The following is a 24732-nucleotide window of genomic DNA, read 5'->3' on the forward strand; positions in this document are numbered from 1 at the left end:
AATGACTTAATTTCAAATGTAGAAGTCCTCAATGGGGAAATTGACCTAAAACATGATGACCCAAGCATGAAACCCATGCTTTAATAAGTCATAATAATAATAATTTCTTTTTCTTTCTTTTGATAAATACATTTCATTATGACTCAAGTACAATTATGAAGACCAATCCTAGTTACATTCTTCAATAACCATTGCCCAAGAGGAGGAGATTTACTAGTTTTGTGGTGTGGATTTGGAGATTTGTCCACTACTCAATGTGAGAGATTCAAGGTGCCGATTTGCTGCTGCCAAGTATGTATTTTAATTTCTCTCTCAGTCTTTGTTACACAAATGGCTTCTTAAATCTTTCTATTAGTTTGTTTTTAGCTTATTTTTGCTTAGAAATTTGAATCAAAACATTGTTTAGAATCTAGATTGAATCAAAACTTCAAAATGTTTAGATTGTTTACATGTTTCAACTTTCAAGAATAAAAAATTCAAACCCTTGTTTAGTGAATCTGAGTGTGTTCAAGTGAGTGAGAAGAGGCATTTAAAATTTAAAATCAACAATTACATTTGTGTTCGCTTCTTATGTTTATTTCTTTTTCATTTTTCTGTGCCTTGGATTCAAATTCAAGTTCAAAGTCTCAAACAAAATGTCGAGGAATTTGGACCCGATGTGGGAATATGGTGAACCTGATCCTATACCCGAATTTGTGGGGGTCAATAGAATGTAACTGACTTGCAAGTTGTGTGGCAAGCATATATCTGGGGGTGTCAACAATTTAAAATTCCATCTGGGGCAAATTCCGGGGCAAAATATAGAACTTTGCCCAAATCCAGCTCCAGAAATCATCTGGCAGGCCATTAAATCATTGATGGATAAAGAGGAGGGAAAAGGCACAAGGGCAATGGTAAAAAGCCAACTTGTATGGGCCTCAAGAGTGGGGGGAAGTGAGAGTGGTTCTTCAACATCACATTCCACACCCACATGTCCCAACCCCTCAACTTTCTCATCTTTTTTTTCTTCCTAGAACCACACTTGGTACACAACCTAGCATCAAATCGACACTTTAAAAAAAGGAAAAGGCAGAAGCTGATAGGTTGGTCAGTAAGTGTCTTCTATGGAGTGATGTTCTTTTCAACATTGCGAAGACCAACCCATTCTACCAACCTATGTTTGACGATGTTGTTGTCGTTGGCCGGGGTACAAAGCCGCTCCTTTGCAGGGTTGAGAGGGTCTCTTCTTTGTAATGTCCCTTCTCAATAAATTTATGCTAGAAGAGATCTATCGTTTTTGCCATTTTGGAGCTAAGTTGCTAACACATTTTTGGGGTACGAACTTTTAGGGAAAGTGGGTCAAATATTAAAGTTGGTTGAATGTGGGGGCCACCCCTCAAGGAATACACACCTCTTGGGAGAAAAATTGATTTTGTGAAGGGAGGTCGAAATATTTGGAGGGATCCACAAGGAAAAGTAAGGCAACGATTATAAATAGAAGGTTGGGGTGAACAATTGACACCTTTTGATAATTTGACATTTACACATTGTTGCTCACGCTATTCAGCTAGGTCACAAGTGTTGTCTAGCACAGAGTTCTCAAAGGGGAGAACTCACCCTTCTTTCGGTGGACTTCGAGTTCCACCCTAGGGAGGTAAATTGGCTGCTACATTTGAAGGGAGGGTTGTGGAATTTTGGGAGCATCTCTCAGCCACTCCCCTCATCTAATTCGTGCTCCAGGGAGGACGCAATAGAGGATCTCGTGCCACTTATTTCAGCTATTTTCCAGGGGTTGTTTTTCGGGAGAAATTTAGAGAAGCTACTCTGGGGGAAGACTAAGCTTTGTGGAGAATTTTGAGGCTGGAGATTGATTCCTTTGAGAGGGACGAATTTCTCTTTCTAGGGCCTGCGCAGAGGGGACGCTGGACAAATTTGTGTGGTGTCAGGCTCAGCTCTTGAGTGCCATAATTTGTGGTAGAACACCTCTCCTACTACAGGGGAAATTTCCTAAAACACTCCCTTAGCAGATTGAGGAGGAATAAGGAGGATTTCAAAAGATTTCATCACTGGGGACACAGTGTTTGTCAGGAGGGCGTAGTGCCAAAATGGGATTATTTTGGAAGGTCAAAATTAGCTAAATCCCTTCCTGGGTTTTTGTGGGTTTGTTGAGAGGAGCTTGGGGTTAAATTTGCAGAATTTTCCAGGTAGTATTTAGGCCAAAAATCTCCTTTTGTTCAACAGTACGTTTTATTTTCAACCGATAATTACATCATTTTGTGGGTTTTCTAGGTGGTTGGTTTGGGGCAGATTCCTTTCTGAGTTTGATGAGTATTTTTGGGAGAAGCTACAATTGCATTTTCAGGGGATTCCAGGCATCACAGAGGGTCATTCTCAACATTTCTAGTGCAGTAGCAGTTGCCAATTTCTGGGTCTACGTAGAAGGATATTGGGTCGAAGTTTCCTAGCTCTTGGGGTCATCTCCTCCACTTGGGTTTGCTCTAGCTTGCTTATGCAAGCCTAGGTGCACTTGTTCCTTGCTATATGTACTCCTTACAACTCATAATTTAATAAAATGGCTCAACTTATTTGCCCAACTTCTTGGTGTTTTTGATGGTGCATGCATATTTATGATTTTATTTGCTATAACCTAGTTCATGTGTCTGTTATTAGTTGTAAATTTCAATTTGGAACATTACAATTGTATCAAAGCCATGATCTTCGCTAGTTATAGGGTAGCCAACTAGATCATGGGAGATTTGGGCATGTATGCATAGTGACAGGTTACATCATACACCACCCGTGGCTCAAGGGAGATTCAGTATGCAGGAATTCTACGGTGGAATCCGTCGGAATGATGAGAGTTTGGTGCAATTGAGGGAGGTGTCAGACCAGATCCATCCTTGTCCCTACAACAGAGACACTAGAGGTGCACAGGCCGTGGGAGTACAACCATCTACACCATATGGGGAGAGTCGACAAAATCAGGGCACCAAATCTCCTCAAAGGGAGCAGACAGGCCAGGGGCAGTTAGAGGGTGAGACCAAGAGGTGATTTTGCTGGTGGAGACTTGGCTTTAGATATCAGGAGCCTGAGGAGGAGGAGGTCGAGCATGATGCCAAGGGTACGCAGGGTCATGAGGAGCATGTAGATACACCTAGTGTGACACAGGAGCCACCCTTGCGGGAGTTTCCTTTGGTAGCCCCGATTGACACGTTGGTGGAGACAGTTGGGCACACACCCATAGGACCTTCCATTGATGAGGTGCCAGTAGGCGCAAAGGTACCCAAAGTTGTGACAAAGTTCCTAGATGACCACTACCTATAGCAACAGGGAGAGCACCTTGAGGAGCGTGAGCTAGATGAGGATGTTATGCTTGAGGAGCTACTTTTGGTGGGGTGGCTCAGGAGTCAGGACACCTGTTGAGCTCATGATGGAGGAGGATGGGTAGTCATCTTTTGGGATGCAGTACTTCCAGTCAGTAGCTCTCTTCAGGCTTACATAAAGGGGGCCTACTGTATTGTTAGGTTATCTTTGAATGTTGGAGAGAGAGTGGCTGAGTTACCTAGACAGATCGTATATGTTGACCAGGACAGTGAGACGACGCAACATGAGTTGCACAGGGCGCAACAATCGCATGATGGACTTGCTACGTACTTTGGGACTCTTGCAATTGATCCCTCTCATGGGCTTGGGTGGCACAAGGTATTGAGTTGGTACCTGATAAGGCTGCCTAGGTTACCTGATAAGGCTGACTATTGGATACATCCATGGTCGAGAGCATAGTTTAGCAGGGTAGTGAAGCATAAAAACTGATAGCTTGTTGGCTTAAATGTAAAAATACACACGAGGTATTTGTAATAATAAATTATATATATATATAAAAATGTACAAGTGATGAATGTTACAATGAGGACCCGCATATATATGCCTAAGGAGGTGTCCTTTTAAAAGACATGCCTTTTCACTTAACTTAATGACTATTTAACATAATCAATATTTGATTATTTAATATTTACATTTATTTTATTTATTTATTTGTTATGAGTTATATTCATAACGTAGCCCCTTCCTTCATAAGCTTTGTCCTCAAATCTTATTGTCGACATGTTTCCTTGAATCTGCGTTTGTCATCTCGGCATATGTAACTCGATGTCATTGGCACCTCTGCTTGTAAAATTCACTTGTTAACACGGTCTTGATCCATGATTATCTCTTTTTTTTTTTAAATATCTCTAATTTTTTTTTAATATAATTGTTTTTTATTAACTCCTTTTCTTTTTTTAATTAATTAATATTTTTTTAATTAAATAATAGTTTTTTTTTTGAATTATATAATTATAAACTATATCTATATCTATATATATATATATATATATATATATATAAGGTTATAGTTTATATATACTATGTAATTATATAAACTTTATATATATATATATATAAAACCTTATTCAAAAGCGGACGGGTGTATGACCAACAGTCACGTCGTATTAGTGGGGAGTTGATCGGATATGTGACTGGATTCGTCGTTTGAACTTGACGTCGCTAGAGCCACGGGACAAGCCGGAACGGAACTGGACAGGGGCAACGACGACAAAGAAATGGTGCCGGTTGAGAACGCGGTGTTTGGCATCGTGGAATGGATTGTCTGCTAGTTGGAACTGATAAACGAACAGAGTTGTTGGTGGCTCGGACGGGAAGCGATGGCAGAAGGGCAGCTTGTGCGTACAGATTTGTGGCGGATTGGCAACGTCGGGTGGCTGTTGGGAGCACAACATTGAATAGCGGACATGGGTCTTTGATAGGTGACAGCGGTGAAAAAAGCATCGAATGTTTTTTGCCGTCAATTTTCTTTAAAGATTCACACGTCATGTGCCTCGTCGATGAATTGGGTTTCCACCACCACACCGCATTGGGTGCTAACGCAATGACCCTCACCCACTAGATTTTTTTCACCTCTGATATCATTTTGAATTCTTGTAAGATCTCCCGGCGCTGTGAGGTGATGAACTCTGCCAACGGCTTTGCGTAAAATCTTGGGTTTGTGAATCCCAAGCAACCATGCCTACTGTTAGCAGTAAGCTTCAATGCTTGCTGTTGAATATCTAGCTTCTGATATTTTAGAGGATCTGATGTGATTTTTAGCCATTTCTTAACTTGTTTCCTTCTTCCAACTAAATTTTTCAATAATTATGGAAGAACTCTAGATATGTTGCAGGTTGGTAGATTAGGCAGAGAGCCATCGGAAGGGCGCTCAATAGTTGTAGAGCAAACATTATACTCCTGTATGATGGAAGGATAAATACTGTTGAAGTCAAGAAGTAAAATATATTTGTCATAAGGGCCTTTCTGATGAAAGCCATGATCACAAGCACCATCACAAAGGATGATATCATTATCAAGCATCAGATCTTTTGACCCACACTCTGCGCAGAAAATATCCTTGCTGTTTATTTGCCTCTCAGAATCAAAGTCAAATATTGGAAGACTTGCCACCAAGCACAAAGAATCAAGACGATGGAAGGCTTCACAAATTGCAAGCCCACACTGCAGTATCTTTGATGTAGCCTTCTGAAGCTCTCTTTTCTTGGCCTTTCCCTTTCCATCCTTCATTAGAATAAGCATCAATCATGTTAATACAGAAGCAGTATGGTCATTACCTGACCAACCATTTTGATCACTTACATCTGAAATATCATTGATTAGCAACTCGGGACAGTTAGTTTTTCCAAAACTATCCACCTTCAATTTAGCTTTCAAAGATTTGCTCTTTGGAAAGATACTACTGGCAACCCTATAATCTGAATCATTTTTCTGCTTGTTTGAAGCACATTTCAGTTTGGTCCATGAAGATACTTAATCCAATACAATGGCTACCACATCACCTTCTACAACTCTATTTTTAGTAGCTACTCCACTAATGAGGATGTTAGTTGGCACACCTTCTAATGTGCAAAAACCCTCCAAACAATTATGCATATTAACACAAAATTTAGCCTTAAAAGCTTTCCCTTTCTCTAAAGCTTCATTAATGACCTTAGTCATCTTTGATGTTTCATTCAATTCACCAGCTAAAGCAGTGAATATTTCCATGCCATCCACATCCTCAAACAGTATTAATGCCTTGCTCTAATTCTGTTTGCAACGTCTTTCATCAATACCATAAATATGTTTCTCCTTTTTAGTGAGTATTGGTGGTTTAGTAGCAGCAGAATTTGCTACAGCCTGATTTTCATTCTCATTTTTATCCAACATCTCATACAATCTGCGAATATTCTGTGTGTTTGTTGTCTCTCCTCGATGACGTGGTAAAAGCCCAACTATCACAACCAATGAAGTCCTTGCAGTTCCTCCAAATGAATCACGAAGCAATTTTTTGGTTCGCAACAAAGGAGCAAGCAACGTCTGTAATTTTGCCTGAAGGTTAGCTCCAGTGTGAACATCATCCTGCAACCTTGTTATTAGAGGTGTACCAAATGGTTTCCAATATCCAATACTTTGAGTACTGAAGTAATTTTCCTCCTCCCAACAACGCATAAATTCCAGCAAGAGTGATTCTTCTTGAAAAAGCTTGTATGTTGCAAGGTGTTGATCAGCCCTGATAGGAGATAGTGGATCAAATGGATTTTCTAAGAAACGAATTATTTTATGATTATATATCTTTGCCATTAAAAGCTTCTCATCATTTTTTAAGGAGCAAGCAACGCTTACATCCTTCACAAGATCCTTGCAGTTTCCCTACTTGGGCACAGTAATAGTATAAGGTTTAGGTGGGGTAGTACCATCTGTACTAAATATTGTTACTTGGCACAAATCAACAATGTCTTCTTCTTCATCTTTCTCATGGTTATGATATTGTTCATTTTCTCGTTTTTCAAGATGGTCCCCATCCACATCAAGGTCAACGTCATCTGGATTTTGATCTTTATCGATATCATTATCTATTACATCTTCATTTTCATTATCAACGTTTTGATCAAAATCTTCTTCTCCTCAAGAAGCATTTCAGCGTTTAGAAAAATCATATGCAGAAGTTAAAGCATGTCAAATCAACGCATTCAGGACGTGAATGTAATGGCACATTGTGCGGCGAACAATGTTCAAAGACCCGCATGATTATATTGTGCGCCATGGCTCTGGGACCACTGAAATATAAAAACTGATAGCTTGTTGGCTTAAATGTAAAAATACACAAGAGGTATTTGTTATTATCTATATATATATATATATATATATATATATATATGTACAAGTGATGAATGTTACAATGAGGACCCGCATATATATACCTAAGCAGGTGTCCTTTCGTGACTAGGCATGTCTTTTAGACATGCCTTTTCACTTAACTTAATGACTATTTAACATAATCAATATTTGATTATTTAATATTTACATTTATTTTATTTATTTACTTGTTATGAATTATATTCATAACAGTTTTCCAGAGTGGCTGGAGGGCCAAACTATTTTTGGGATCCAGGTGGAATTCCCCATCACATCATGGAGTCATTCAACGATGGTAGTAGATGTGTGCACACACACCCATAATTATCTATCAGAGTTCCGAGCAACACTAGTGGCTAGCTGGATCAACAAGGGAGTAGGTGGACTCCGTGAGTTGTCCTGGCATGTGGCTCAGGCATGGAGCCATAGGATGATCAACATACTCTTGTAGGGGCTGATCGGAGGAAGTGGCATCAACAAGCCACTAGATAGAGCATTGTACGGGGATGAGGCTTTCCTACGGATACGTGGTGTGAAAAGGACACTTGGCAGCGACACCTTAGTGAGACCGCCACCGACACGTAGGAAGGTTTGCTTGTTAGATCTCTCTGAGATGATCAGGAGGGGAGGTCCACCCATTCGAGGTCATGGAGGTGTGGTAGTAAATATGGTAACCCTGACAGGATGTAGGTTACTGCAAACTAACTGAGCCTCTGACCTGGCACTCTGTGGTGTATAGAGAATTGAGATATGCAACGATGAGCGCCTCTTGAGTATATCCATAAAGGCTTGTATATCGTCACAAAGAAGCTGGTTGTTGTCCCTTAATGCCCTCACCACGAGCAGTAGGGCGCAAGAGACTCAACTGAGGCAGATGGATATGACCCCGAGTATCACAGACAGGAGAGGAATTTTCCTATTGGGGCTGATGGACTATGCGTGTGTTGGCACGTGGAGGCGTAGGGATGACATGGTATGTTGTAGAGGTAGCATATATTGTCCCCGAGTCCCCTCTTGAGGGTATGACTATGGGGGATTTGTATGACACACCTTCGGCAGGGCATTCCGAAGCATTGCAGGGGCATGCGACATAGGGGATGATAGAATTGTTCTATAGGAGGGCACATAGGCTTCTAGCAGTTTTTGGGTACACCATTCGGGGATAGGATGGTAGAGTTCGTCGTGTGGCCAGGCAGGAGCAGGGCCATGGGGTATACACGAGATTATCCTTTGATATATGGAGCATGTGCTTGTAGGGGCCAAAGGTGAGGCGCAGATGGATCACAACAATTGTCAGAATTATGTCGTCGCAAACTTGGGAGCCAGGGTTTCAGTTAACGAGTGGATCACTCCACTTCGAGATGTGCAGGATCCTAATAGAGAGAGATCTAGCTCATTTTTGGGTCAACACATCAGAGATCACTGAGGTTTTCTCCACATGGCGAGGTGGGTATTCCGTGTTGTTGTTGAGGATCGAGGCTAGCCATGGGGTGGGAGGCTCGGGTATTGTTGAGTTGTCCCTGCATGTTGGGCATAGCTTTGGTCATTACCTGTATGGTGGCCGAGAGATACAGGAGGGGAGGACCCAGTATGAGCATGTTGGACCACTAGTTGTGACTAGAGATTCATAACGTCAACATGGTAGTTTCCTTTTGCGATTGACACGGGATCTCGACCTCTCAAGGCTTGGCAGTTCAGCCCCCTTCAGGGACGTGCTAGTTTCTACAAGGGAAGATCGTACAAGTCTTCCATTGGGTTTCAGTTGCACGGAGGGTAGTTCGCCCCCTAGAGATTTGCTGATGACTTGGGGCACTGCGCTAGTATGGCAGGATGATTGGCATGTGTGGTTCTTAGCGGTCATTGGCACTACTTAATGGCAGGCAGCAGGAGTTGGGAGTGATGGGCCAACAATTTGGCTGTGGGATCCAGGGATCCATTGGGTTAGAGAATTACCTTATTTTGGGAGGATCATGGGGATGACAGAGAGAAGATTGCATCCTCCTTCGGATGACAGGGCAAAGACCATCAGGATGGTCACTACGGGTCGAGGAAGGCCCTTTTCCCTATTGTTTCGACAGAAGGCTGTGTGTGGATTGGTAGATGGAGACCTTGGTAGGGTGCCATGGCAGGATATACATGCGTGCAGTGGAGTTTCCCTTTACTGGATTTGTGGTGAAGTTTCACCACAGTGGATGACCTTTTAGGAGCATGACCTTTTAGGGTCGCAGTTACGGTAAGACCGATGCAACATCCACTTGGTGGACTCACTTTGAGATTAGTCTGGGACCCGAGAGCTACAGGGCTGAGCAGTTGTGTTACAGATTGGGGAGAGTGGGTTCTCACAGGGGGAGGTCACTCGACCTTGCCATTGGGGCTCCGGTTTGATAGCAGGCACTTCACTTCCCAGGGACCAGTTGAGACGGGATAGCGCCTCACTTGGGTGGCTATATGACTCGCAGGAGGTGGCCGTGATTGACTTCGGGACGAGGGATCTACTTTAGGGGACTTGGGTTGTATCTTCGGGAGTTCCCTCTTGAGGTACCCAGGATTGATTTTTCGGTGGGACAACCTTCCGAGGAGTTTACAGGGGCTTGGCAGCATCGAGGTGCTCTGCTTATCGATAGGAGGTGGGAGGACTCTTGCACCCCTACACCTTGGGACTGTGCATGGAGCGAGGGGTGCTTCACGTTGAGCGTGATGGCTTGGGTCCATAGTATCTGGGGACTCCTTTATGATAGGTCAATGCATGGATCGAGAGTGGCTCAATGGCACAATTGGGACCCTAGTATTGCTTGCACTGATAGTTGGGTCAGCCGGGAGAGAGAGCTTGTTCGAACATTGCTTGAGGACAAGCAATTTTTGGCGGGGAGGATTGTAATGTCCCTTCTCAATAAATTTCTGCTAGAAGAGATCTACCATTTTTTCCATTTTGGAGCTAACACATTTTTGGGGTACCAACTTAGGGAAAGTGGGTCAAATATTAAAGTTGGTGGAATGTGGGGGTCACCCCTCAAGGAATACACACCTCTTGGGAGAAAAATCGATTTTGTGAAGGGAGGTCGAAATATTTGGAGGGACCCACAAGGAAAAGTAAGGCAACAATTATAAATAGAAGGTTGGGGGCAACAATTGGCACCTTTTGATAATTTGACATTTACACATTGTTGCTCAAGCTGTTCATTTGGGTCACAAGTGCTGTTTAGCACAGAGTTCTCCAAGGGGAGAACTCACCCTTCTTTCGGTGGACTTCGAGTGCCACCCTAGGGAGGTAAATTTGCTGCTACATTTGAAGGGAGGCTTGTGGAATTTTGGGAGCATCTTTCAACCATTCCCCTTAGCTAATTCGTGCTCTAGGGAGGACGCAGTAGAGGATCTCGTGCCACTTATTTCAGCTATTTTCCAGGGGGTGTTTGCTGGGAGAAATTTAGAGAAGCTGCTCCAGGGGAAGACTAAGCTTTGTGGAGAATTTTGGGGCTGGTGATTGATTCCTTTGAGGGATGCATTTCTCTTTCTAGGGTTTGCGTGGAGGGGATGTTAGACAAATTTGTGTGGTGTCGGGCTCAACTCTCTATCGCCAGAATTTGTGGTAAAATGCCTCTCCTATTACAGGGGAAATTTCCTAAAACACTTCCTTAGCAGATTGAGGAGGAATAAGGAGGATTTCAACAGATTTCATCATTGGGGGATGCAGTCTTTGTTCAGGAGGGCGTAGTGCCAAAATAGGGCAATTTTGGAAGGTTGGAATTAGCCAAATCCCTTCTTGGGTTTTTGTGGGTTTGTTGAGAGGAGTCCGGGGTTAAATTTGCAGAATTTTCCGGGTAGTATTCAGGCCAAAAATCTCCTTTTGTTCAGTAGTATGTTTTATTATTCAGCCGGTAATTGCATCATTTTGTGGGTTTTCCGGGTGGTTGGTTTGGGGCAGATTCCTTTCTGGGTTTAGATGAGTATTTTTGGGAGAAGCTACAAATGCATTTCAGGTGATCCCGAGCATCACATAGGGTCATTCTTAGCATTTCTAGTGCAACAACAGTTGCCAATTTTTCGGTCTACGCAGATGGATATTGGGTGGAAGTATCTTAGCTCTTGGGGTCATCTCCTCCACTTGGGTTTGCTTAAGCTTGCTTATGCAAGGCCAGGTGCACTTGTTCCTTGTTATATGTACTCCTTACGACTCATAATTTAATAAAATGGCTCAACTTATTTGCCCAACTTCTTGGTGTTTTTGATGGTGCATGCGTACTTATGATTTTATTTGCTATAATCTAGTTCATGTGTCTGTTATTAGCTGTAAATTTCAATTTGGAGCATTACATTCTTCAACATGTAAAGGCTGATTGCACTGCCATATTGGAGGAGTTTAGGGCATCATGGGAACACACTGGGTGCACGGTCATGTCAGATGGTTGGACTGACCAAAAGAGTAGAACCCTTCTTAACTTCTTGGTTAGTTGTCCCAAGGGGACAATGTTTATGAAATCTGTTGATGCATCTGTACACATTAAAGACGCATGTTTATTATGTGAGTTGTTGGACATCTTCATTCAGGAAGTAGCTCCACAAAATGTTGTCCAAGTCATAACAAACAACGCTGCAAATTATGTTGCTGCTGGCAGGTTGCTTATGGAGAGGTATCCTAACTTGTTTTGGAAGCCTTGTGCTGCTCATTATATTGACTTGATGTTGGAGGATATATGTAAGATTCCTCTTGTGAGGGTTATTGTTGAATCATCCACGGACATAACAAAATTTATCTATAATCATGCATCTGTGCTTAGCTTTATGAGAAGATTCACTAACAACAAAGAGTTGGTGCGTCTTGCCATTACACGATTTGCAACTACTTTCATATCTCTTCAATATGTGTTGAATTCTATGTGGGATGTGAAGAGCATGTTTCTTTCACAGGAATGGCGCGCTTTATCTATAAGCTGCAAACTAGAGGGAGAGGGCATATGCAGACTAGTTTCATATTGTTGAGAAATCAATGCTAGTAGGATTAGGGTTCGATTTCTCTTTCTTGATAATTACTCGTGAATTATGTTGGCTTCTTTTACTTATTTGTTATAGTATCTTTCATCAGGCAATTACCAAATTATGTGTGCATGAAGATCAAAAAAACACAAGACACAAGATGTAGGCACTGTGTCGGGAAAAACCCCTATCTAGGGGAAAACCCAGTCAAAAATCTCTTCCTTCAATAGTTATTCTTGAGACTCTTCAACCTAGACAAACCTCCTCCACACCAAGCTAGCCTCTTCTTCTTCGATCCAACCTTCGACCTAGCAGCAATAGCGCTTCGACCCTAGCAACTTCGACTTTGCAGCTTTTGACATTAGCAACAACTTAGACTTTGACAAGGAGACTTCAATCTTCTAAACTAGCCGACATGAGAGAGAGAGAGAGAGAGAGAGAGAGAGAGAGAGACACCAAAACTTCGATTTTGTTCTTCCCTTCCTCCTTGACCAAACTCGCACTCCTTTTAGCCTCCTTCTTCACCTTCACACTTTTCCTAGCTTCCAGCTTCAGATATCGAACTATGTGTGAGAGAGTGAGATGCTCCAAATGAAGTCGAACTGCCTTGTATATATAGCCTTCCAATGAGGTCGAATTGCCTTCCTTGAAGCCGACTTGGTCTTCTTGAGGCCTACTTGATGTGGAGGTTACATAATTCATTTTTGACTCAAAAATAATTCTTTTTACAACGTTCGAAAGCCCAAGAAGGGTCTCATTAAATATGCAATGACTCTAATGACTCTTTATTAATCCTAGGACTCCACAATGGGGATTTTGACTAATAAAATGATGACCCAAGCATGAAACCCATGCTTTAATAAGTCATTGTAACAATAATAAAAATTCTTTTTGACAAACACATTTTATGAAGATCGAACGTAGTTACATTTTTGAACACTCCCTCTTAAGTAGGGAGGTATTCATACGGGAGATCTCAAACTATATGAACTATGAAGACTTTAGGCACCGCAATTCCATGGACTAGATTCCTGACCAGGGCAATCTATCCAAGGTCTATCAATAGTTTAGGCACCACAATGCCACAGACTGGATTTGCTGACTAGGGCAATCTATCCAAGTGGAACAAAGATCCCTTTGATGCTTGTAGAATCTAGCTTCTTTCGTTTGTCCTTTGGAACGTGGATATAGGCAGGACTCCCAAAGATTCAGAGATGGTCCACACTTGGCTTCTTCCCTGTGAATGCTTCCTCGGGTGTCATATTATCAAGAATTCTATGAGGACTTCTATTTTGAATATATACAGCTGTCATTGTTGCTTCTCCCCATAGAAATTTTGGTAAGTCTTGATCAAGGAGCATTGTTCGTACACCTTCTTCAATTGTCCTATTCTTTCTTTTGGCCACTCCATTTTGTTCAGGATAGTAGGGAACAATAAGCTCCTTCTTAATTCCTGTTTTTTTACAATATGCAATCAATTCTTTAGAAGTGTATTTCCCACCATTGTTGGATCTCAAAGTTTTTATCTTTCTTTCGGTTAGAGTTTCCACTTCGCATCTAAACTCTTCGAATTTCTCAAATAGTTCATATTTTTTCTGAGAAGGTAGAGCCATGTCTTTCTAGAGTGATCATCAATAAATATTACATAGTAAAGATGACCTCCAAGTGATTTGTCAGACATGGGCCCACACACATCAGAATGTATGAGGTCTAATATTTCTTTAGAAGAAGTGATCTACCGCAGCCCTGATATGAATAAGAAGTGATCTACCACAGACCTGATATGAATAAGAAGTGATCTACCTTATTCCACATCTCTCCTTTATTTGTGTATTATTATGTCTATACTATAATTAATTTCTTAAATCCTTTCTCTATCTTAAATTTCGGCCATATTACGAGGCATTTAGTGTTTCAACCATTTTTCCATCAATATTTTGAGACATGGGAACATGAGACCAGGGAAATGTTTTTTGGGGATGTGTGGAGAGTCGGAAACACCTGCCAATTTTAGGGAACGCCAGCCCATTGGAAATTTTAAACAGGTATAAATTTAAATAATTGAAAAACACAAAATGATACATCTAACTCTAGTGTTACATATGGATAACAATGACTCTCTGATTTTATTTTATTTTGTAAAATTTTTGTTTAAATTTTTCAAGGGCCAATGAGTAATCTTTTGGAGGGAGCACCCGGAGGTCCCTATTTTCAAAGTGAAGTGTCCTGATGTCCAGGGAGTGCACTTTAAAATTGTGGACGTTTTCTGGCTCCTCCCCAATACGGGTGCACTGGGAAAAGTCTTGCAAGAAGTTTCTTGTCTTGGAATTGTAGGGAGTGAGGGGGTTGCATCCCCCTAGGGAGCGTGTTCCTTTGTAACACTGCTTTCAAATTTCCACCTTATAACCCCCAAGAACAAAAATCTGGGTTTAGATGTACCACAAACATTAAGCTTGATGAACCCCCTTTTTGGAGATTTGTATTTTCTATGTTGCTTATTGGATGCAGCTAAATTGTGATTCATAATGGTGGTGTAATGCTTAAAAGTTTTCCTTTTTAAATAAAATAATGTATCTTGATTTATTGCTTCTGCTTTTTATTAATTTACTTTTTTCTTAGAATTCGTAATTTAATATAGTTATTTAGTTAATATTGCCATTTCCCATTCCCTAAAATATGGAGCGTCTCCATTCTGATACTGTTCGTCTTTCAAAATCTTGTGTTTAGCTGGCTCCTGTGATCTTGTTTCCTATATGTGTGATTTCCTTGAAAATATCTTAATTCATCATGGATTTTATCTTGACCTATATAATGACCTATTGTAGAAGTCAATGTCTGCAAAGAGAAGTTGTAGGGCGTTGATTTCAGTTTATGCTTGGCGTGCTTATTTATTGCTTTAGTTCTTTTACATATTCTTGCACATTGTTGGTCATGGTATTAAATATGACATTCTTTTATTTTTTACAGGATGGCATTAGATGATTCACACAGCACTGTAGTGGTTGCATGTGTAAAAGTTCTGCAATGCTTACTTAGCTTTACAAAAAATGAGCACATTATCAACCTTTATGAGGTAATTTAGGTACTGATGTTTGGCTGGATCTTATCCTTCTAGAGTTTCTGTTCTTATATTTAAATATTGAAAAAATAATTAAGTACTTGCCTCTGAAAGGCCTTTCGGAGACACATGTTTGCCTTTCTGCTCCTTTAATTCTGATCACTTCCCTTCATGGGATCTAACTGCTGATTGTTTCTTTTTCGGCTTTACTTTCTGGGTTTAATCTTCGAGTGAAAAGACTCAAACTGAATTCATTCTGATATTTTATGCATTTGTAGACCTTTTGGGCAGGTGACAAACCTGTCTTCCTTGCGCCTGTATTTAGGAGGCGATCAAAATTGGAGGAGGGTTTCCTTGGAGGTGGCTTTTGGAAATACAGTGCAAAACCTTCAAATATGTTTCCCTTCTTGACTAAAAATATTGAGGAGGATAACGAGGAAGAAGCTACAGTTGCAGATGATACTACTGTTGCTGGCCAAGATGTTGCAGCAGGCTTGATAAGGATGGGAATACTACCTAGAATACGTTACATTTTGGAGGTAATATTCTTTAGTCACATCTTTTGTTATCATCATTTTAGTTCGTTTATTTGAAACCATGCAAATTTGATATTTGATGTAGTGTTTAGAGTCTAGACGTTCCATTCACATTCACTGTGGAGATTATGAAGCAGAGAAAGATGCGATAGTGTGTTCACATTGAGGGTCCACTAAATATAGATTTCAGAGAGAATCTGCTTGCAAAACCTTGTGTAAAATAACTCCACTTTTCAAAATTTTAACATAAAATTGAAAAATTCCCTTTAACGATCTTCTTATAAACCCAAAGTTTCCACCTTGGGTTATCCTGGATCTTGGGCCTTTGATAACCTTCCTGCACCAATTTCATCCGACATTTCTCAATATTTGAATTGATTTACAAAAAGTTATTTCGACAATATATTCATGTACTGCAGTTTCTCTCCGTTATTCACAATGGCACTGATTAGAGGATGGTCACAAGTGTTCAGTATTATAATGCACAACCTACTCTCTATATTAACCTACTCTCTATATTAACACACCAATATGTGAAATGCAAGGTTGCACGAAACAGGGAAACGGGTACGAGTTTCCGAAATGGGAAGCGATACGAAACGCGACCTCCCCAAATTTTGGAAACGGGGAAACGCGAATATATATATATATATATATATATATATATATATATATATATATATTAGGAATTTAAGAAATATGTGCAATCATAAAGCATATATGATACATTCTAATTTATTACATTATGATAAAATTGTCAATTGTCAATGCATAAACTATAAGTATCTAAATTTACATCACATTTACTCATGAATAATCACATAATGAAAATAGAAATATCCAAAATCAGCCACGAGAAATTTCTAATTTTTTGTCTCGTGCTTGATTGGGAGTCTCCTCCTACATAGTCGAATGACCTTAGTGCTCTTGACTAAATACAAGTTTCATACCCTAGTACCCTACATTCTCTTGATTATTGGGAGTCTCCCCTGCATAGAGGGCTTTGTTCTCTCGATTAAATACAAGTTCCATACCCTAGTACATGATAAAATCCAATGGAAACATTGCAATCCCCCCAATCCTGAAATCCTGAAAAACAGATAAGTCTGCTGGATTTTGAGTGAGATCTAAAATTCTACTTTCTCCATATGAAATCCAATGAGGGCGAAACCACTCTCAAACATCCTGAGTCATTTCATGGTAATGTTAAAAATTTAAGTAAAAGGATAAAGGATTCCTTTTACTTTAAGAATTTAACATTACCATGTATTGCATATCAACACTAGGTCAAAAGTTCACTTTTATAACTTTAGACAGGCATTTGGAAGCAACTAGAAATCACTAGGCTAACGTAAGAATAGATTAGAAAACAAATAATAATAAAAAAAATTAAAAAAACACAAGTAAATGCTGAAACGTGGGTCGTACGGCCCTGAAACGCGTTTCAGGCCGTACTGGCCACGTTTCAGTTTCGTGAAACGTGGCAGTACGGCCTGAAACGCTTTTTAGGGCCGTACCAAACGCGTTTCAGCGTTTCGTACTCGTTTCCGTACGGAAACGCCCTCCTACCCCACGTTTCCTGCAACATAGGTGAAATGAAATTGATGGTGGGTAGATTCAGTTCAGCTCTTGTCCAAGAAATGATCTTGGGAGAATTGAAAGTCATAATCAATGCCATGCATGTAATGCTCCTTGTGTCCTTTTTCCTTAAAGTGTCAAGTTTTCCTTGTAAAAGGATGTGGTGAAATACAAGAAGGGCATGATTATGGAGTTGAGACTACCAGTTCCTTGTACTTCTGGACTCCTCAATTGGTAGGGTCTATGTTAGAAATATAAATTTCTAATTTGCTATTTGACTGTTAAAAATATGCCAGATTTCTGAATGTAATATATATATTATTAATTGACAAATTTTGAATGATGATTACAAGGCTGAGGCGGTGCTCCTTTAATAGGAGTTGACTGGCCATGCCTAATCAGAGAGACATGCCGCTTGGGACTAGTGTCTCTTGATTTAACTAATTAATTGTTAATTAATTGATTATAATTAATCATTTATTTATTTAAATAATATTTTAATTATTTTTTATGAATTTAAATTCATAACATTGCCTTCCCCTTTCGATGCTTTGTCCTCAAAGCATAGGTAGGTCTGGGTGTTGATGTGGGAATCGTTCTAGTTCCCAAGACAAATCTTCCTCTAGTAACCTCTTCCATTTGATGAGGTATTCCCTTATTGTCTTGGATCGTAAAACCTTTTCTCGGGTAGCGAGTATACCTTCAGGTTCAAGGATTATTCTTCTTTTTTCATCAGTCTCCGGTATTTCTGTTTGTGCTATTTGGTTTTGCCCTAATACTCTCTTGAGACTTGATACATGAAAGGTATTATGGATTCGGCAATTGTCTGGTAACTTTAATCCATAGGCCACACTACTTATTTTTTTGATTATCTGATACGGACCATAATATTTAGGTGATAATTCATTCTTTCCTTGTTGTTTTAGTGATAACTGCTCATAAGGTTGGAGTCTAACAAAGACCCACTCTCCCTCCTCAAACTCTCTTTCAGAGCGGTGTTGGTTGGCTTGTTGTTTCATTCTATTACAAGCCATGGTTAGATTTTCTTTTAGTAAGTTGACGATCCTTTGACTTTCTCCTAGGTGGTCTTTAATTGTTGGTACCCTGGAATCACTGAGTGCAAAGTCTTTCCACCTGGGTGGCTCGTAACCATATAAGGCTTGGAAAGGTGTCATTTTAGTTGAAGTGTGGTACGTGGTATTATACCACCATTTTGCCAGGTGTAGCCACTGGGTCCATCTGTTTTGTTTATCTGTAACGAAACAACGAAGATATGTTTCCAAGCATTTATTAACGATTTCGGTTTGCCCATCTGTTTGGGGGTGATAGGCCGAACTCATGTTGAGGGATATTCCTGCTTGGTGACAAAATTCCTTCCAAAATTTGCCTTTAAACCTTACATCTCTATCGCTGATGATGACCTTAGGAAAACCGTGTAGTTTGTAAATATTTTTACAAAACACATCAACGATTTGTTTAGTTGTGTCAGTCTTTTTAATAGCCATAAAGTGGGCATATTTAGTGAGCCTGTTGACTACTACAAATATTTTATCCTTCCCGTCAGATGCAGGTAGTCCTTCAATAAAGTCCATTGAAATCTCCTCCCACTTCTGATTCAGAATGTGTAGTGGATGTAGAAAGGAATATTTTCGCTCTTGTTCCTCTGACAAATATCACATTCTGCAACATATTTTTGAATTTCCTTGCTCATACCCGTCCAGTAGAATGACTGTCGAATGTTGTAGTAAGTCTTGTAGAATCCGACATGTCCGGCTACAGGTGAATTGTGAGACTTTTTTAGTATTCTCACCTTAAATTTGGATGCAGGTGTTAGGTAAATTCTACCCTTGCACCATAAGATGTCATTCTTCCACTCAAAATTGGTATATTGGCTGACATTCTTAATCATGGAGTCACAATCCTTATCCTTGGCATATTTGGCTCGTATTTCATCTAACCATTCCAGAACAACTATCATGGCGGCACATGTTGTGTGGTCGTCATCCTTACGTGAGAGTGCATCAGCTACGACATTCTCCTTTTCCTTCTTGTGTAATATTTCTAAGTCGAAAGTTGACAACTTCTCCATCCACCTCTGTTGATAATGTCTTTTGCTGAAGTAAGAACTGAAGACTGTTGTGGTCGGTTCGGATTGAAAATTTACTTCCAAGCAAATATTGGCACCACTTCGTTAAAGCATGTATGATGGCAAGCATCTCCTTTTGGTATGTTGATTTTAAGCCTTCTCGTTTACTAAGTTTCCTACTCTCAAATGCTATAGGGTGGTTGTCCTACATTAATACAGCTCCAATTTCGAACCCATAAGCATCACATTTGACTACGACGGTTTGGAGAAGTCAGGAGTTGCTAGCAATGGTGTGGTTGACATTACTTCCGTTAAATTATCAAAACACTTCTCTGCTTGGTCATTCCACTGAAAAGCGTTCTTCTTTAACAAATTGGTTAGGGGTGCTGTAGTTTTTTATAAATCTTCGGTGTTAAACCTAAAAATCCTCTTAGCTTGGATACGTTCTTGGGTTTGGGCCATTCTTTGATTGCCTTGATTTTGTTGGGATCCACTTGGACTCCTCCCCTGGATATAACATGTCCTAGGTATTCAACTTCCTTCTGCCCAAACGCACACTTTGATAGTTTGGCGTAAAACTGGTTCTTTTCCAATACAGACAATACTTCTTCTAGATGCTTGAGATGTTCTTTCCACGTCTTACTGTAGACCGGAATATCATCTTAGAAAACTAATACAAACTTCCACAGACAAGGGTGAAAAAGTTCATTCATGGTTGCTTGGAAGGTGGCTGGCACATTTGTTAATCCAAATGGCATGACCTTGAATTCATAATGCCTTTCATGAGTCTTGAATGCTATCTTTTCGACGTCTTCTAGCCTTACTCGTATTTGGTAGTAGCCTGATCTTAGATCTAATTTGGAAAAGTATTCTGCACCGTGTAGTTCATCTAGCATTTCATCAATGAACGGAATCAGAAACTTATGTTTAATAGTGATTCTGTTTAAACCTCTGTAATCTATACATAATCGGAGGGATCCATCCTTCTTCCTGACCAATACTACGGGTGCATTGTATGGACCAATGTTGTGAAAATCACGATCGGGATTAAGTCAGCGCGGGGAACAAATCGGAAAAAATCGGAAAAATCGGGAAAAATAGGAAAAAATCGGGAAAAAATCGTTTGGTACAAAAATATTCATTTTTTTTTTCAATTTTTTTAATATCTAAACCATCTACAACATAAAATAAATACATTGACACATAAATATGATAAAAAAACTAATATATAAGATGTTTAATATCGTTTCTAGCGCTAAAATCACACATAACATTGAATCATGTCCTGAATAGTAAGTCCTGACTCCTGAGTCCCAACTCAGCCTCAAAATATCAACAAAAAATATGATAATGTATCTCATCATGTCATAATGTCATATACAATAAAATGAAAGTTTAATCCTATTGATTTCCTCTGCACCTCTTGCGAGAAAATGCCACAGCTTTCCCTTTCCCTCTAGATGTAGATGCTGGTGCCGTGCTGGTGGAGATGGCAGTGGAGTCTGATGTGCTCTAGAAGCTGAAGAACTAGAAGTAGGAGCTATAGTAGGTAGACCACGTCCTTTACTGGTGGCAGGGGTAGCCCGGGTGGGTGGTGTCACCTGGAAACATTACAATCTCCTAATCCTGAAATCCTGAAAAACTAATAAGTCTGCTGGATTTTAAATGAAATCTAAAATTCTACTTTCTCCATATGAAATCCAATGAGGCTGGAACCACTCTCAAACATCCGTCATTTCATGGTAATGTTAAAAATTTAAGTAAAATGATGAAATGAAAATGAAGATTAAGGAGAATGTCACTTTTACTTTAAGAATTTAACATTACCATGAATAGCATATCCATACTAGGGCCTAGACTTGATCATTAAGCTGCCCCACTCAAAAATTATTTGTTTTTTTCAAAAAAATTGCATGAAAAAACCCAAAAAACGTTATAAAACTATGTTGTCGCAAGCCAAGACGATTTTTTAAGTTCTTATCGTGATTTTTTCGTTTTTATCGCGATTTTTTCATAAAATTGTGATTTTTTCCAGTAAAAATCGGCAAAAAAAACCAGCGATTTTTTCGTATAAAAATCGCGATTTGATCGGCAGAAGGAAAAAATAACGATTTTTTCATTAAATCGCGATTTTCACAACACTGGTATGGACTTCTACTTTTCGTAATGATTCCATGCTTCAACAGGTCTTGTATTAAGCGTTCTATTTCTGTCTTGTGGTGATGGGGTTAACAATATGGCTTAACATTTACTGGTGTTGAGTCTGGTTTGACTTCGATAATGTGTTCAATTGCCTCTCAGGGGGTAACTTCATTGGTAGATCTTGAAAGAGCTTCTTTTATATCTGAACCAAGGATGAAATTTCAGATGACTAGTGAGTCCCTTCTATCGATAATAATTCCAACCGCTGACATTGTGCGCCAATGTTGGTGCCCCCTTGCGAATAAGTTTCTTCGTCTGTTGAGCAGAGATGACTTGATTTGGTGGTGTTCGTAACCATTGTACACCTAAAATGACATCTACTCCTCCTAAGGGAACTGTATAAAAATTGGACTCCATTGCGTATTCGCTTAATTGCAACTTAACCTTATGGCACTTGCCTATTCCATCTATACGTTTCCCATTTGATACCATAACTTTTAAATCTGCTACTGGGTAAGCAAATATGTTCAGCCTTTTTGCAACACTGACATCTACGAAGTTGTGTGTACTTTTGAAGTCTACTAGAACGATAATGTTTTGCTTCTTGTTGTGACCTTTAAGCTTCAGTGTCTGTAGTTGAGCTATACCTGTGATCACTGCTAAAGAAATTCGTGGCATATCTTCTTCTGATTCTGGACTAGGGTTTGCATTTTCTTCATTGTCCTCTTCGTCAGAGCTGTCTTCTGAAGATTCTTCTTCTCGTTTGGCTTCGTAGTTGTACAATTTTTGCGTTGCGCATTTGTGTCCTACATAATACTTGTCTCCGCACTTCCAACATTTGCCATCTTTTTTCCTTTCGACACTAGTTTGTTGTTTTCCTTCATTTCGCATTGGTGGTGGAACGTACTTGCTAGTGTTCTCTAACGATGGTTTACCTGACTTCCCCTTGGAATAGCTGTTAGTTCTCTCGTTACTGGCATATGGTGCCTTGTGGAGTTTATATTTCCGCTCGATAATTATGGCTGCATGTTTGGCCTCCTCAATGGTTTTGGGTTTATGCAATTTTAATTCTTCGTGAATGTAATCTTTAAGGCCACAACGATACATTTTTAACAGCTCTTCATCTGAGATCTCTCTCTGTCTTATTGCTAATACTTCCCATTCATGAGTGTATTCACTCACTGATCCTTTTTGTTTCAGGTGAACGAATCTCTCGTAGACATCATCCTCCTCTTCGTGAAAACTTTTTAGTAGGGCGGTTTTAAAGTTTTGCCAATTGAACGAGCAACCCGTACATTTAGATGACCACCACAAAAACCAATCGTATGCTTCTGCTTCTAAGTAGTTGGATGTAGTGATGACTCTTTCTTAATCATAAAATATTAAATTATATATATATATATATATATATATATAATTGATAAATTTTGAATGATGATTAAAAGGCTGAGGCGGTGCTCCTTTAATAGGAGTTGACTGGCCATGCCTAATTAGAGAGACATGCCCCTTGGGACTAATGTTGCTTGATTTAATTTATTAATTGATTATAATCATTTATTTATTTAAATAATATTTTAATTAATTTTTATGAATTTAAATTCATAACAGTCTAGGTGGGGTCCATTTGTGCCTGGCTGTGAATCATTGGTCCAATTGCCATATTCTCGAGTCCAGGTACTATATCACTTTAGATGAATGTGTGGAAGAGTAGCAATAGGCTGAAGTAATTTGTTCATAAGAATATGAAATGATGCATCAAAAGTTTGAGTACGCTGAGGATATATATATAGGATAAGATTGAACTCTATGGTGGAAGTAATTAGTTGAGTTATTAAATTGTGAAGTTGCACCTGTTCTACAACTTTCTCTTTTGGATGAACTTCATAAATATGCTCTCAAATGCTTCATAATTTAACATGGTGTGCGCTACCTACAAATACATCTTTTAAAATGAAAGAGAATATCTATATCCATGCATTTCTATAGTAAGAACATCCTTGCTTTCAGAGGATGTAAGGTTTAATGAAATCAGGTTGCAGTGATTTGACGGTCCAATGTAGCATAATCAATGGTCTATACACATTTTGGAGCATGAACTTGCATATGGTTTAACAACATTCGTGCTCCCAAAATGGTTAACTTTTTGATGCATGGCAGTTTTGAAGTATTTCAGAAGATATGGAGGAGGTTAAAATTCATGCATTTTTGCCCCCAAAATTGTTGACTGCCATTGGTTGGACGCTGGTGGATGGTAGATAAAATTAGCACACATGTCAGGCAACCCACTATATTAGCTGGATGTTAAATCATCTGTAGTAGATGGAGGTGGTCATCGTTTTGTGGGGTTCTTATTCTTCCTTCACAGACACCACCTTGTTCCGAAGCATTTCATGCTCCATTTAAATAAAGAAACTTAAGAATGTCCCAACCCGATGAGCGATAAACAACTACATCTTGAAGGGGTATTGGAAAAGCATAAAGCAAGTTGGGTTACTTAAGCTATGCCAAGATAAAAGACAAATCATTAAAGTAAAAGGCACAACAGAGGGGTGGAAAAAAGTAGGTGGAGGAAAAGGGTAACCCATGCCCCCACAATTTCTTCATTTTATCATCATACTCAATATGTTGGACCTCCTTTAGCTAGTGCCATGGCTATAACCATCTTCTTTGAATCTTTTCCCATTCCATGACCACATTATCACATCTTCTATGGATTGATGCGTGTACCTGTGAAATGTCCTTCCCCTAGGGTTTGGAGGACCTAATAGGTCTAATTGCATCATCATCCCTAACACAAGTGTGGTATCTGTTTGCAAATTATGTGCTAGAAAGGCATTTGAAGGCAAGGTCTATGTGAAGTTTTTTTGTGCCCTTAACATTGAATATGGTCCAATATGATGCTTTAATGGTTTTTGCCCCTAATGATGTTGATCTCACTTGATCGTGAGAGCATGTTTTAGGTTATTTTGTCGCACATGCAACAAAGATCCCTTGAGGACTGGCTTGACATCGGATGTCTAGCCTAGTTTTGACAACACAAATGACATTGCAGCCCCATCGTTGCCCTCCTGAGATGAGCATTGGGCTTTTAGGAGCCTTCTCATGGTTGTGTGCCCCTTGCTACACCTCTAGATGTTGAAATGTTGAGCCAAGAAGCC

General features: G+C 39.7%; 1 protein-coding gene across 2 annotated transcripts in view; it reads left to right on the forward strand.

Annotated features, from left to right (window-relative positions):
- Positions 1–24732, forward strand: part of IYO (RPAP1-like, carboxy-terminal protein) — a 261793-nt gene that overhangs the window by 144500 nt on the left and 92561 nt on the right. For both annotated transcript variants that reach the window (XM_089404854.1, XM_089404855.1), the window contains exons 5-6: positions 15142–15247; positions 15511–15771. In XM_089404854.1, coding sequence (XP_089260980.1) covers positions 15142–15247; positions 15511–15771 — 367 coding nt within the window. The remainder of the gene's footprint in view (positions 1–15141; positions 15248–15510; positions 15772–24732) is intronic.

This window comes from Pinus tabuliformis, chromosome 2_2 (assembly GCF_031772625.1).
Source record: "Pinus tabuliformis cultivar Carrire ecotype Pingquan chromosome 2_2, CPIR1, whole genome shotgun sequence".
NCBI lineage: Eukaryota > Viridiplantae > Streptophyta > Pinopsida > Pinales > Pinaceae > Pinus > Pinus tabuliformis.